The 14671-nt window shown below is 45.0% G+C and overlaps 1 protein-coding gene across 1 annotated transcript; it reads left to right on the top strand.

Annotated features, from left to right (window-relative positions):
* Positions 1-5509: 5509 nt before the first annotated feature.
* On the top strand, positions 5510-14401 carry btg1 (B-cell translocation gene 1, anti-proliferative). The gene is made up of 2 exons (XM_068716674.1): positions 5510-5990; positions 9603-14401. Exons 1-2 carry the CDS (start codon positions 5846-5848, stop codon positions 10004-10006), a joined length of 549 nt encoding a protein of 182 aa, XP_068572775.1. The 5' UTR covers positions 5510-5845; the 3' UTR covers positions 10007-14401.
* Positions 14402-14671: the final 270 nt, after the last annotated feature.

Below are 14671 nucleotides of genomic sequence, written 5' to 3'. Positions count from 1 at the left end.
TTATCAAGGAAATTTACTGAAAGTGAGAAGGTCATTTTTGTGGCCACAAATGGCAATTATGGGATAATAGTAAATGCTAAGACAACCCTATACCACTTCTTCTACTTTACACAGCCGGTGTGGAAGATTCGCTTTGTTCGAGGCCTGTCTCTGTCTCAGCATCGCACTCTCACGAGATTCTGGCACTAGTCTGGCGTTAAAGCTAGCCAAACTGTGTCAACATTTGAAGCTAATGTCAAACGGGTCAAATATTTATCGCAACGCTAAATATGGCCGTTGTGTAAATGTCTACTGTAAGCAAAAGAAACAGAGATACATTACACCGAACCTTTTTCAGAAGATTTGTATTATTTCTTCTAATCTATCAAGTTAATGTACAAAAGCAAAAGTATGCTACTCATTGTGTAAAATGAAAGATAACTGGTTCGTTTTCAGATAAATGTAGTGAAATATTTCAACCAGAATAACAGACAATTATCTGTGAATGTTATTGCGATCTCTTGTATGTGTTTATGAGTGTACTGGGAACGTCAGGGGCGTTGTTTTGTCTAACGTCCTGGATGAATACAGCCTCTGTTGGTTTAGCTTTTGTGGTGACCCGCAGATGTTGGAGTCTTTGCTGTTGTGCGTGCACTCTCATGCACGTCCAAGCGCGTACGTTCACGCCGTGTGTGTTCGCCACCGCGTTTGGAAAACTCTGCCCACGCCAGGGAGCAGCCAAGGTCTCGCTCTTCATTCCCGACCTGACATTCTTTCCTCCGCTTTAGCTCACGTGCGGTTTCAAGATAAAAGCCTCCATTCATTAGTCTGACTGAGGGCCCGACGTAACGACAGGATACCCCACCCTTGTCTGGCAACAGCCAGGGCCATATTTTACCCGGTGCTGGTGGCCCTCACATTAAAAACAACCAGTGGCACAGGACATTTTCTGCAGTCTGTGTGTGTGTGTGTGTGTGTGTGTCTGTTATCAGGTGCACAGTCTTGTACTTTAAACATATCAAAAACAGCAGGAAGGTTCGGGGTTTTCCAGGTTTAATTACCCTTCACAAGCTCGCTGTGTTGTGTATACTTTCTTCTCTTTCTCTTTCTCTTCTCTATCTGACTTTTATCTCCCCCGCCGAGCTGCCAAAACTTGACCACATACCCCTACGCTCTGTCAGTAATGAGGCACATGCCTGTTTTGTGTGTGGTGTGTGTGTGTGATACAGATGTGTGCCATCATGCTTGCTTGCAAATCTTCTACTTGCTACTGCACTGCCAGGAGGGAAATCCTGCGAGATCTAATGGGGACAGAAGCTAACTTCCTTCATCTGCTACTGCTGTGAATTCAGTCAATTGATCACATTCCATTTGAAGTGATTGTTCACTCTAAATATGTATTATTTCACGCCAGTTACAAGGCATTCCAATAGTGACCATTGGCGTGATGGAAAAGGATCAAAGCATGCAAAGAAGCCTCTCAAACTGCATGCAATCCATCACTTTGCTGCCCCTTACTATCCCAAACAGTTCATCCTTAGAGCCTTGGCATTAATAAGCTCTCCCATTGGTCATAAACACTCGATCGTTGCTCACCCATTGACCAGCCGGATGAAGGCACTTCTGGCTCTTTCATTTGTCTTAATTGCCATTTAAAGGTACCTCACAAAAAACGGTCACCTGCCATATTTTGCAAAAATGTTGATGTTCGGTGCGTGCAGAACATAAGCCCCTTTCCCAAAATGCACTGCAACCCTTAAATGATGTAGACGTTTTTCCGAAGAAGCTCTAAGTGAAGATGCAAATGTCCGAATCCATTGATCCGGACATTAAACAGACTTTACCCTGCCAGCTCCCTTGTGTTGTGTCCGATTGAGCCCACGTGTCAATAGAACCCGTCAGTGTTTCGATGGGGTTTCTAACATGCGGCTGGCATGAAAACCAGAACAACACGAACGTCTGAGGGTGAAGAAGAAGAAGGGTGATTTACACAAAGACGCCGAGACAAATGCGACGAACGGCAAGAGACTCGGTTGTTTAGGAAGAAATGACCGAAAGGCCACAGGACGGTGGTGTGATCCGCGTCGTGTCATGCCTCCTGCACGCTGTATTCAGAAGGTGAGAACGCGTCTGGCACTGACAATCTCTTGTTGTGTGCTCCATGTGTGAAAGGCCAACTCTGGAAAAAATGTCCAGAGAATCCGGTCCAGGCATTGTCCGGAGTTTCCCATCTTGATAGAGAGCAGGTACGGGGGATTATGCTCGAGGAGTGATTGAGAAGATTGTGTCGCTGTTTTGAAACATTTAAATTTTGTGTACCTTTTTGTAATTTATTAGATTTTAGGCTTGTATCTTTGCATGAATCACTGCAAAAGATAATTATGAAAACATAACAAGGCTTTTGTCACTAAAAATCAACCAACTTTGAATGAGTGCATTTCTCAAACGCGCCATAAAATCCAGCAACGTCACTGTAGGCAAAACAGAACAAAAGAAATGAGACAAAAGTTTTTATCAAAAATATGTAAAAAAAAAAAAAAAGTAATATAATGTTGCTATTTTTTCCATAACATAACCTGCATCTTTAAAGCCACAATCTACTCATTGCTCCAATGGTCACACATGGTCTCATATGCGTCAGCTATGCTACGCTGCACTGGCTCACTGATACTTTGTCTGAAGATATTTCACTCCACTGCTGTGAATATTACAAAAGGAATGTGGGAGTAACGTGAAAAGTCACGGCTTACATGTAAACTTCTCCTCATAAACTGGTATGATTTGCGGAAAAACGAAAATGTTCTCCTCCATTAAACCGTGACGTGTGCAAATCCAACAAATGGGTTGTGTGTTAGTTTACATCGGTAAGACAGAAATGTCCGTTGCCTTCTGTAACACAGCCAAAGTTTCCACTCTTTCAGAAAATAGCACGGCGGTGCGTAACTGTGGGCGAGAACAGTGACTGTGAATGGTGGCGGGGAGGAGAGTGGGGGTTTACACATGTGTGAACTTGTATGTGGATTTGAGGATTTCATTTGACATGACCAGGAAGTGAGTCACTTCGTGTGGCCGCGGTTATGAAGAGGCCAAGGAAGAGTAACACATTTTTTTTTCATTTTGCCTCCAGACTGAAATTGTTATTCTAAAGAAACATTTATTATTTTTTTTTCGGTTTCAGATAAAACAAAACTTTAGCAATGAATAAACCTTTTAAATGTTACAATTCTCCTCCTATATTAAAGAGAGGGTGTGGTGTATTTCATTTTATATTATGTGACTGCAACTTTTCGGAACATACATGCACTTTTAAATAAAAAAATAACGGTCCAATTATCACTTTTTTTTTGTACATTGCAAAACTTTAAGAAGTAAAATAAAACAATGATAGAATTAAAGCTTCAGGGGTATAAGGCAATAGGCGTGATGGACATATTTTCTTCTAAGAAATACCATCAAAGTTGACATATTTTACTGAGTCGGCTGCACTTTTGTACAAATAAGGTTGTAACATATTTCAATTGCAAGGCATTATTTTTCCATTTTCCATTGAAAGCCCGACAGTGAATTAGAAGTCAAAAATTCCCGTTTTTTTTTTGAAAAATGAAGACTCAAAATACTCTCAAGACAGTTGAGTGGTCAGATAAGTGACATCAGGGAAACACTGGAGAGTTTATTTAAGTTGGCAGCATGAGTCCATCTCTATCGCGCCGATGGTTTCTGCGTCTCGATTTTTTTGCGTGCGTTTCTGTACACCTTCAGGTCCGTGATTGAGCCAATCAGTGTGGTTTGCATCATGATTGGAGCGCTCAGTGGGTCATTGTTACTGTGTCTGCACCAAACAAAGCACAGCAGCCTGTACTTTCCCACTGATTTTAATGAGCAGGTAGGGACTGGCCGCTGAAAAGAAAGCAGATTCCACTGCTTCCTGGCACAATGTTGTTGGCCGGCCCCCTCTGCGTTTGACGGGATCACACACACCACTCTTTCAGTTGATAGAGACTCTTCCTGTTGCATATGTGGATAAACAGCCACAGATTTGCACACACACACGCACACACACACACGCACACACACACACACACACACACACACACACACACACACACACACACACACACTGAGAAAGAACAAGGCACTGAGGTGACACACTGAACTGAGATAATGTAAACTGTCTCGCTCTCTGTTCCTGTCTCTGTCTCTCTCTCCTCTCTCTCTCTCTCTCTCTCACTCACACACACACACACACACACACACACACACACACACACACACACACACACACACACACACACACACACCTGTTCTCTAGCTGGAACACCACGGCCTGACCTGATAATAAGCAGCAATAAAAAAATTTAAAAAAGAACATTACCACAAACAGTCGGTCAACCTGTTCGGACCAAATGTTTACAGATAAGAGTTGTTACAAATGAAGATCTTGCAGTGTAAAACAGAAATAGTCTTTAAACGTGTACTACTTTTAAATAGATGACTACATCTTTAGGCCAAACAACTCCTAATGAGGTACATTTTGCAATGTCTGACCCACAGCTTTATTAAGCAAACTTACACTTCCCTCAATACATTCTGGTCACTTGTGAAAAAATTGGAGAAATGCCGCTGAACCACTTCCTTAGCTAATTAGACCGCATTGGATTATTTAAAAAAAAAAGAAAAAAGAATGCATTGTCACAAAGCGTGAAACTGAGTCTTTGTCTTTCTCAGCTCATGACAGTCAACAGTTGACGTTTTAGAGACACATGGTTTTCACAGGACATGCAACAGAAGGCAGGCTGCTGTAGATGTGATTTCTGAACAGGAGAACTCAAAACTACTGAAGCACATGAGATAAACAGTGTCATGTGTTTCTATTTGAAGGAGGAGGGGGGGGGGTATTTTGCCTTTATTAGACACGGTAGAGAGTTGAAATGAAGAGGCAGGAGAGACATGGGGGATGGCATGAAACAAAAGGCAGCTGGTCAGCATGTTAAACTCCGACAGGCCACCAGGACGACCTGTTGGAATGTGTTTCTCGGTGGAGAATGGAGACCAGGAAGGCTAATCAGAGAGGCACAATCAGAGATGTTCCTAAACCATGGACGGATTAGATTTTGGATACAGCGAAGTAAATGTTACTGTTTAGGCCTATTTCACGATATATTCTGTCAGCCTTTTGGTTACGGGCCGAATTGAAATAGAATACAAATGTAAAGTAGCTTCAGTTGCTGCCGCAGATTCCAACTTCTTCTACTTTGTCGTTTCCTTTGTGGTCGTTTCCTTTGTGGTCGTTTGCTTTTGTTTCCTCTCTGTTTTTCTTCTCTCCCCCTGCCTCGAGGAATTCCGACAGCCAGTGAACGCGGCGCGGCTTCACGCTGCGTATACCGCTGTTTATTTTCAGAGCGGTGACGCGGCCGCTGCACTCCGCCTATATGGGGCTCGTCAGACGGTGGCAGGGACCGGGGATTGGTGAGCTGTTGTTGCTGTAGCAAGCTTGTGTCGGCGCTGTGCGGAGGGAGGAGGAAGAGAGAGGTATAAAAAGCCGCATCAGCAGTCGGAGAGCTTCACTCTGGTGGAGGAAAGTGAGCGTGGAGGTTTGGTAGACGTGGCACCAAGTGACTTCCCCCCCCGCAACTGCCCCCTGTATTTACCAACAACAGGCGTTTATTTGCCCCACAACACTGTACCGTCCCGGCACACGGACTCGCTCTGAAGGAGAAACTCCCCTCCACCTCGACTAATAAATGCCAAGAGGAAAAACGAAAGAGCCAACTGATAAGGATCGCCGCTCGGACGAAGTGGAGAAAAACGGTCGGACGAACACGTAGGGACGAAAACGAAGCACGGATCGCCGCCGTTGCCGTTCTCAATGCATACCCTTTGTGCCCGGGGAACGATGAAACCAGAGATCACCGCCGCCGTCGGATTTCTGTCGAGATTTCTGCGGGTAAAAGGTCACGTAAACGACCGACAGGTCCAAACATTCAACCAAAGCTTACAGGATATTCTGTCAGGTAAGGAAACCAGAAAATCCTCTTATTTCTGCCCACAAGACGCCGCTAACAAACGGCTCACCGCATACACTACATTCTCACACGTTTAGCTTAGGTGTCGTTGTTGCGTCGAATGCTTGAATTCGGCTTTTATTTGGGTTGAGAGTGATTCTGAAGAAGCCTTTTCTTTGTTCTCGCATAGTGTTCGCTGTCAGCGCTACCAACGCACGCCGCTGTTTGCGCACCACCGTTTGCGCACGTCGAAGAGGGAAAAGGGAGAGAAAAAGAAAAACACGAGTAAACACAGCGGGCGATCTTAATCGAACGATTTGTCGACGGTTACATTGCTGCCATCGGATATTTTATTCCCACAAAGATACAAAACGAGGCGGTTGGATGTGTTACTTTGTTTGGAAGAAGAAAAGGAGGGGGAGGGGGAGAGGGGGGGGTGCGAAGAGCCTCAAACAAGGAAGTGCGCCTCGGTCGATAAAGCTCTCAGAGAACTGAGCAAAACAGCCCCCAGTGAGGCTGCTCAATTACGTAATGCATTGGACGAAATGGGTTGATAATGAAAACACGTCCAACGCCAAACCATTCTGCAGCACGGGGGGGGGCTTACAAACATATCTATTTCAATGTTATAAACACTCTTTTATTTGAAAACATCACATTTTGCGCCGCGTGTGTGTTTTCAATAGTGACGGAATGACCTTGTTTTTTTTTTTTTTCCTTCTGGTATTTACATTTTGACCGTGTTTTTACGGTGATATTATGTTTTACCACGCCTCCCGTTCATTTGAACACATTAGCTATTTACAGTGAAATCAAATTTTTTTTTTTTAGGAGAACCGTGCAGCTCGCAGATTGTCTGATTTTTTTTCTTCTTTTTTTTTTTTTTCTGCTGTGAACACATTCCAGCCAGAGAGCTCTAAAGCTGCTATACATCTGCCTCACTCCATCTACTAAGCAGATGACCCACATAAGGAGCTCACTTATATATATATATATATAAAAAAAAAAACCAACATCCACGATGTAGATTGCAGATGCAGTAGGCTAGTATGATCATTGTTGGAGGTAAATAAGAACATCTCCACGGTAAGAATATAACTGGTTGCCCAAAAAGAACGACATAATACCATTTAGTACCAAAGATGAACTGCAATTCACTGTAGGTGGCCTTACAATTGCCTGTGTAAAATAGGCATACATGTTTTTTTTTGGGGGGGGGGAGTTATTTGAAGCAAATCTTCAGATAAGATTTCCCAAAAAAAGATCATCACTAGCACATTTCCACGACTGTGTTTGTAAACAAGACAAAAGTTTGGGTTGTATGGACTCGGTGAGGTCTGCAGGTGGGGGAGGGGGATGTTTTTCCTGGTGGGCGCCTATAGGAGGACATTAAAGGCACAGGCAGCGTAATCGGAGGGGAAATCCACTGAAATAAATTGGAACCCGCCGTATATATATTTAGTGCGCATAAACATGAATTATAGCAAAGTGATGTGAATAATAAGGTTCATCTGTCGTGTGTGTGTGTGTGTGTGAGAGACTTGGCTACGATACGGTAATTTGAAACTGCTGTCGTTAACTGATTATAGTCCAATTTTTAAAACCCAAAAAATGTCCACGGTCTCATTTTGTGCGCGAGGCAGAAACAAAAGCATGTGGTAGTATTCTGCTACTAAACTAGGCCAGCCAGAGCTCTTTTGTGCCTGGAAACGCCACAATCACTCACTATTGTGTCTGCATGCTGAAAGGCTAGGGGTGCCTAGCTCCCCTTGTTTGTGCTGAGAGGAGGGAAGTGGGCAAATTTAGGCCCAGTGACCAGATTTGAAATCACGATAGTTGCGTAATAGTTTGTCGAGAGAGAGCTTCGATCCGTCTATTTTTATCGGCAGCGGTGGGATTTGATGCTCGTCCAGAAAACGGGTTTGATGAAAACACCCAACAAGCGTGCAGAGCGAGCCAAAAGAGAATCTCCTTTTACGCTTTTGTTTACTGGCGGTCCGAGCTCAGCCACGAAGAATGAACAACCCTCTGTTGTTAAACGGGGTCAAGCGCACACTCGTCTGCTTTCTCTTACGTTACCTGTCCCCCACCCCCCTCCTCTTCCTCCCGTGTGCCCTCCTTTTTTTAAGAACAGGCCCTGCTGAGCTGATCTTTCTCCAGCTGCTCCAGGGTTTGAGGCCCTTTTGTGGCTCCTCAGTCCGAGGCTGAAAGATCATTCAGCCCCTTGTGCTCTTTCACGAGTTCCAGTCCCTCCATTAGCTCGGCAGTATACAGCCTTCTGTGATGGGGGGGGGGGGGGGGGTTTATCCGGTGGGTGCATACAGGTGGCCTGCTTTCCTGAAAGCAGGCCTACTTCACTTACCCTGTATTTCTGTGGCTACAATGAAGTTAGAATCAATGGCAATTCAAATGGATGTGGCATGTAGAGGGGGGGGGGGGGGGGGGGGGGGCTAAAGTGGGGAGGTCAGATTTTAAAACTATCCTTGGAAGAAAGTTAGAAAGTCCTTTTTATATGCCAAAAGAGAATTTTTGCAAGGAAAAGAGTGAGCCATATGTGACTTCCTCAAACACCCAAAAGCTTGACAGTCACCAGTGTAATTTTCCCTTCACCATCTGAACCACTAAAATGCCTCGAGCGTACCCGTAAGCAGCGTCACTAGTTTCACTGCACTTTGGAAAAAAGAAAAAAAAACTTCCACACCGACGGGGAGGAAAGAAGAAAAAAAGAAGAAAAACAAGGTCCTCTCTCTTTAAGAGGCGGAGCCTGGTGTCCCAGATGGCCGACACTTTTGGTGTTTTTTTTTTTTGTTCAGCCAGTCATGGGAGAGTCCGTCACACTGACGAAGGCCAGGGGAGGGATTGTGCAATTCAATGGCCCTCTTTTTTTTTTGTCACGTAGGCCCAGGGTAACACTGGCCGCCTGTTTATGGCCGCTTATCAGGACTCTTAAACAGGTGGCGCTTCTCTGTCCTTTCATCTACTGAACACAACTGTGCCCTGCACTTCAGTGTCGAGAAGTACGTCTTTTTTCTTTTTACTCGCAAGACATCCACAAGGGCAGACTTGTAACATGAGGGAGACATTTGCATATTTAGAAAATGTAATGGATTACAGTAATTAAGGAGTCGGATCCCAGCTTGTTTTACAACCGAGATGCCTCCTGGCAAAAAAATAGCAATACATGAGATTAAGATCTCTTAATCGTTGAGCCCGATTCTTATTGGAGACGACCCAAATGTACACACTCGAACAGTCAGCAGTGTTTCCAATGGGATTGAATTTAAATAATGACATTATTTATTAGTTGGCCAAAACGCCAGTCTTGGACTGTTATTTGGTTGAAGCACCTGGTGTGTTTTAGTTCTTTTTATGACGCTTTCATCTTTTACAGTTTTTACAGCCGTGGTATTTTTAGTGGATCACGTTTGACTTATCTAACACACAGAAAGTACACAAGACTGTTCTGTTTCAACCTTTCAACACATTCTTCTCCTTTTTTATTTTTATTTTTTTTTAATTGCACATGATGCAATTTTTGACTTTACATTGTTATTCCAAGCGGTGATGGTAGTCACTCCAAAGCTTAACTTTCTGTCCGTCCCCCCCTTTTTGTCTCTGCAGAGCAATACAAGCACCACTGGTTCCCAGACAGGCCCTGCAAGGGTTCAGGCTACAGATGCATCCGCATCAACCACAAGATGGACCCACTGGTGGGGCAGGCGGGCCAGCGCATCGGCCTGACCATCCAGCAACTCTACCTGCTGCTGCCCAGTGAGCTCACGCTCTGGGTGGACCCCTTCGAGGTGTCCTACCGCATCGGCGAGGACGGCTCCATCTGCGTCCTGTACGAGTCGCAGCCCTGCCCCGTAGGAATGCCGACGATGGCCACCGTCGGCTCCCCCTCAGGAAACGGCATGTCGGGGAACCCCATGGTGGACAGTCACATCAGCTGCAAGGAGGAGATGATGGTGCTGGGCAGAACCAGTCCCTCCAAAGCCTACAATATGATGACTGTGTCCAGTTAAAGAGGCCCGCCGTCACCCACCCCCGGCCTACTTTTTGTTCTGGGTCCCGTCGTGGCTGGTCAGATCGTATGATCAGATCAGGGTGAGCCTTTTTGAAGCTAAGAATATGAAATGAAATAGTGAAAGAAGAAAAAAGAAGAAGAAGAAAAAAAAAAAAACAGAGGATGTGGCCTATCGTCCAGGTGATGGAAACCTTGTAGGTTTGATATTTTTTACCCTCTCCCCCCCTCCCTCCCCCCCCCCATTGTCATCTGTTCTGTTGAGTCATTGGATCAGCTGGGCACTTATTTTAGGAGAAGCTTTGTGGAAATGGAACTGTTGGGGCAGCTAAACAACCAACCAACCAACCAGGAACCCCCACGGAGACGGGCTCCACCCCCCACCCCCCCACGACTGTAAACAACATGGTGATCAGCTCCATCTCAGAAGGGGCTATCATTGACTTTGCACTTTCTTACTTGTGGTTACTATGGGTACATGTTTAACACACCACAGCAGAACACCAGAACCTAAATTGTAAGGATCTACACCCCTTGAATTTCAAAATCCTGAGGTTTTTCAATTTGCCGTTTTCACTCGTTTTTGTTTCTTGGGCGGGGAGGAAGTCGAGGTTTAGACTGACGCCTTTCACAATCCAAGCTCAAGGTAAAGAAACACCCAATGAGAGCATCTCTATTTTCTATAAGACCCCCTTTTTTGGACCACAGGGAATTAGTTTGCTTTATCTTGTAGCTGGGGGAAAAAAAAAGGCTTTCAGTCTTAACTTTGCCTCCCCTACTATCAACCATCAACACAGAGCCTCAGAAAACCGTCATCTCGGCGTTCTCTCGGCCTCTTTGTAAGTGCAAGTGGAATGTGTTGTGACACCTGCTACCTGTGGATACCAGTGTGTCCCGCTGCACCGTCGCCCTCCCATCACGTGTGTGTGTGTGTGTGTGTGTGTGTGTGTGTGTGTGTGTGTGTGTGTGTGTGTGTGTGTGTGTGTGTGTGTGTGTGTGTGTGTGTGTGTGTGTGTGTGTGTGTGTGTGTGTGTGTGTGTGTGTGTGTGTGTGGGGCTTTCCGGGGGAAAAGCAGGGGATCCGTCTCCTGTCTCCCCCCCCCCCCTCCCCCCAAGTTAATGAATGTTGTTGAAAATCACAATCAAGTTCCTGTGTTGTTAATATTGCCCCCTTTCCTCCAACCACGTTGTCATCTCCCGCATCGCCAAAATTCAAAGTGTAGCAAAGGGGGGGGGGCTATTTTACCCAAATCTTGGTCTCGTGGCCCTGAGTTGACGTTGAATGCACTTTGACGTGAGATTGTGTGGGATGTGTACTTTGTAGAGAAAATCGCCTGCATTCCATCCATTCGAATGTCATCTTTTCACGCCGTTTGTATTGCCCTCCCTGTTTTTAGCCGTTTGTTCATACTGTAGCTCCCACGTTGGGATAGACTAATGTCTATTAAATCGGGAGTGTGCAACTCTGGATTTCAAAACTTTTTTTATTTTATTTTTATTTTTTTTTGACGACACTGTATTTGTGAACATTTCGGAGCGCTTGATTTGGAGAGTATTTTTTTTGGTGGTATGTTAGAAACATTCTGTCATCCGTTCATATGGCACTGTTCGCTCTGGCAGGATGCAGAGCTAAGCTGTCCCCAACCCCCCCACCCCCTCCTCCCCCACCCCCAGACACACAGATGGTGATTTGGAAAAAAAAAAAAAAAAGTTAGTCTGAACGGGTCTGGACTAAGTGATGACTGTGTAAGACTTTAGCCAAAGGGAGGTCTGGAGCGCCGACTGTTGAGAAATTAATTTGAACTTTTAAATTTGAAAACACCAGGCCTCGTCAGCCTATTTTCCTTTGCATTAACACTTATTCCCATGGTCTTGTAGAAGGAGATCCTTATATGTGCATCGGAGGTTCATTGCCTTACGAAGACCTCGTCGTCACGAATTATGAGCCATTTGTGATTTTTAAACTATTATCAGGCGTATGTGAGCCAACCTGGTTCATGCGCTGCCTGGACACCTCACTGGAGATGTCCATATTCCAGCCTGGCAGCATCAAATCCCCCCCCCCCCCCCTTTCACTCCTCTCCTGGTGTGTGTGTGTGTGTGTGTGTGTGTGTGTGTGTGTGTGTGTGTGTGGGGGGGGGTCAGAGTGCCTCACGTGCCACATATCACCCCTCAGCTCAGACCTCCTGTTCAGGCAACAGCGAGCCAGCATGCTGCTAGCTGACCCCCTGTGGACGCAGGTAGACTTAATGTGACACATATCATCATCCATCGCTGTGGGGAGCAGGGTAAGGGAGGCGGGGATGGGGAGCTGGTGTGAGGGAGGGAGGGGAGGGGGGCCAGGGCCGGACTCTTTTTGTCCAGGGCAGCTAAAATCCCTCCAGCCCCCCGCCCCCCCCCCTCTTCTTGACTTATTCAACATCCCCCACCAAGCCCTCGACCCTCCCTAAGCAGTGATGGGTCGAAAACAAAAACCAGCACATGCGCTTGGCGTGCTCACGCTGCACTTGGGGGAGGGAGGGAGGGAGGGGGGGGTCTAGCGAGAGATGAGGAAACAAGGATCAAAGATGAAGAATGAGGGTACTAGGCCGTTGTTTTCTGTTTTCATCTCACTGGATTGCGCTGCACTCGATTACCGCATTTGAGTAGCAACTTTGTTTACATGCATATGAAAGGGTGTGATGGCTGTCTGATGTACCCCCCCCCCCCACCCCCACCCTCCCCCACACACACCTCACTCCTGGTTGTGGGGCTGAGTGGTTAACAGTGAGCTGGAGCAGAGGCCGGGTGGGAGGAGGGGGGGGGGGGCTTCAGGTGCCGCCCGGGCCTTTGCCACTGGCCAAATCTCTGTCACAGCAGGCTGGTTCACCGCTCATCACCAGACCTATGGGTGTTTAAGCTTCCCTAAGCCTGAGAGGATCATGGGTAATAGAGCTATAGCCTTTGACGCACTGCAACCTAGCCCCCCCCCCCCCCTCCCTCCCTCCCTCCCCTGCTCTCTGTTGATACTCCCTTCAGCAATCTGTGAAAAGCAGCGATTCCATGTTGGCCAGATGGAGAGGAGCTCGCTGGGATGGCATCCCACGGCTTTGGTTTCCGTGGTGGACACCCGTTTTTAAAATCACACTGCTCCATTAAAAGCTTTTATGTCATGTGACGAGATGTTTTGAGGTTGATCTATATTTTGGACGCGAGATGATCGTCCCAACTCAATTTTCTCTAGATGTATTTTATGGTCACACTGGTAGATTTTCTCATCTTTCCACTCCGCCATCCCCATTTTGTCCTCTTCATCCTCTTTTTTTAAGAGGATTTGTAGTCTGGTGATCTAACCCACTTTTAACAGACCTTGTTTTTTTTTTTTTGTTTTTTTTTGTTTTTTTTAAGAGCTAAACAAAAATTCAAAAAATTGTCACCAAAATCCCCTTTCGACACCTTCTCAACTGTACTACCACCACCGGAAATGGTTTAAGTCCTTAGTAATATTGATTATTGAAATGGCATCCATTGAGCTTGTGCGCACATAGGTTACATTGTCGTGAGAGTGCTTTGAGTAGTCAGAGGTAAAATAGCACATAAAATGCACTAAATATGTCAAGTTGAAGTTGTGTGACATTTTTATTTTTTTGTTGAGACCCAAGGAGTCTCTCCTGGAATGTATTGCCAAACTCAGGCCTCGGACATTCAATAAATACCCTTGTGGAGAAGTTGTGCATGTTAAGACATGAAACGGGAAGGGAACAGCAGTTTCGTTGTTGTCATCGTCAAAATTGTCATCGATTTAGTTGAATTATTGCCACTTTCACATTTGAGGTGTTTTACATATTGTAGAATGTATTGTAACTGTACGGCATATGGTAGAGTACATAACATTACACATGGGAAGTGCCAATAATTGCTATCCTTAGGTGTTTTTAGATTTATTCCTTTTTTGTATTTCATCTTTTAACATGGATAATGCTTTTCGTAAGTGAAGCCATTTGTGATGGGAGTGTTGGCAAGGACCAAAGTTGTTTTGGTAAAAAAAAAAAAAAAATTAGTTTCCATGATCTGTAAGTGTAGACGTATCCTTTGTTTTTTTTGTTGTTGTTGTTTTTTTTTCTTCTTTATTTTCTTTTCAGTTTGTTCCTTTTTTTTTTTTTTTCTATTTACGTACAAAACCAGAAAATAGACAAAAAAATCTGAGCTTACCCAAGAAGAAAAGCTGTCTATCTTGTGATTTCATGTCAGTACATCTTTATCGTGTTCAGTTTCTTTTCCTTGGGTATGTTGTGATGAACTGCTGTAAATTTGTACAGTTCATGTAAATTGATTGTGCGGAAGTTGTACAGATTTCTATATTTTGGAAGAAAAGTTTTTTTTCTCTGTAATAAAAGATTTCCTATCTTGGCATCATATCCCCCCGTGAGCTGTCATTCTTTACTCGGTTCAATGAAATGATGACTTTACAATTTGAAATCAAAAGGCACACAAGCCAGACATGTATATTACGTATCATGGTTTACCTGAAGGAGGATCTACGACTATAGCTTGTGCAGCAAGCGCAACATGAGCCTAAACCCTCGTGGTGTGGCGAGGATTCCAGATTGGAATTAAGATCAAGTCAGCAGTTTTCATTTGCCCCTCTCTCGGGACGGCAAACTGCACTTTGTGTCTAAAGAGATTTT

The sequence above is a fragment of the Cebidichthys violaceus genome, unplaced genomic scaffold (genome assembly GCF_023349555.1).
Source record: "Cebidichthys violaceus isolate CVI_PGR_0920_01 unplaced genomic scaffold, fCebVio1.0.p SCAF_200, whole genome shotgun sequence".
NCBI lineage: Eukaryota > Metazoa > Chordata > Actinopteri > Perciformes > Stichaeidae > Cebidichthys > Cebidichthys violaceus.
The sequence above is the reverse complement of the archived record's forward strand: the minus strand, read 5'-3'. Positions and strand labels throughout refer to the sequence as shown.

What these genes read in the sequence shown, in the direction of transcription:
- btg1 (XM_068716674.1), top strand. Translation starts at nt 5,846, where the DNA reads ATGCATACCCTTTGTGCCCGGGGAACGATGAAACCAGAGATCACCGCC. An exon ending in CTTACAGGATATTCTGTCAG is followed by an intron (nt 5,991 to 9,602) that starts GTAAGGAAACCA and finishes TTGTCTCTGCAG; the next exon opens with AGCAATACAAGCACCACTGG.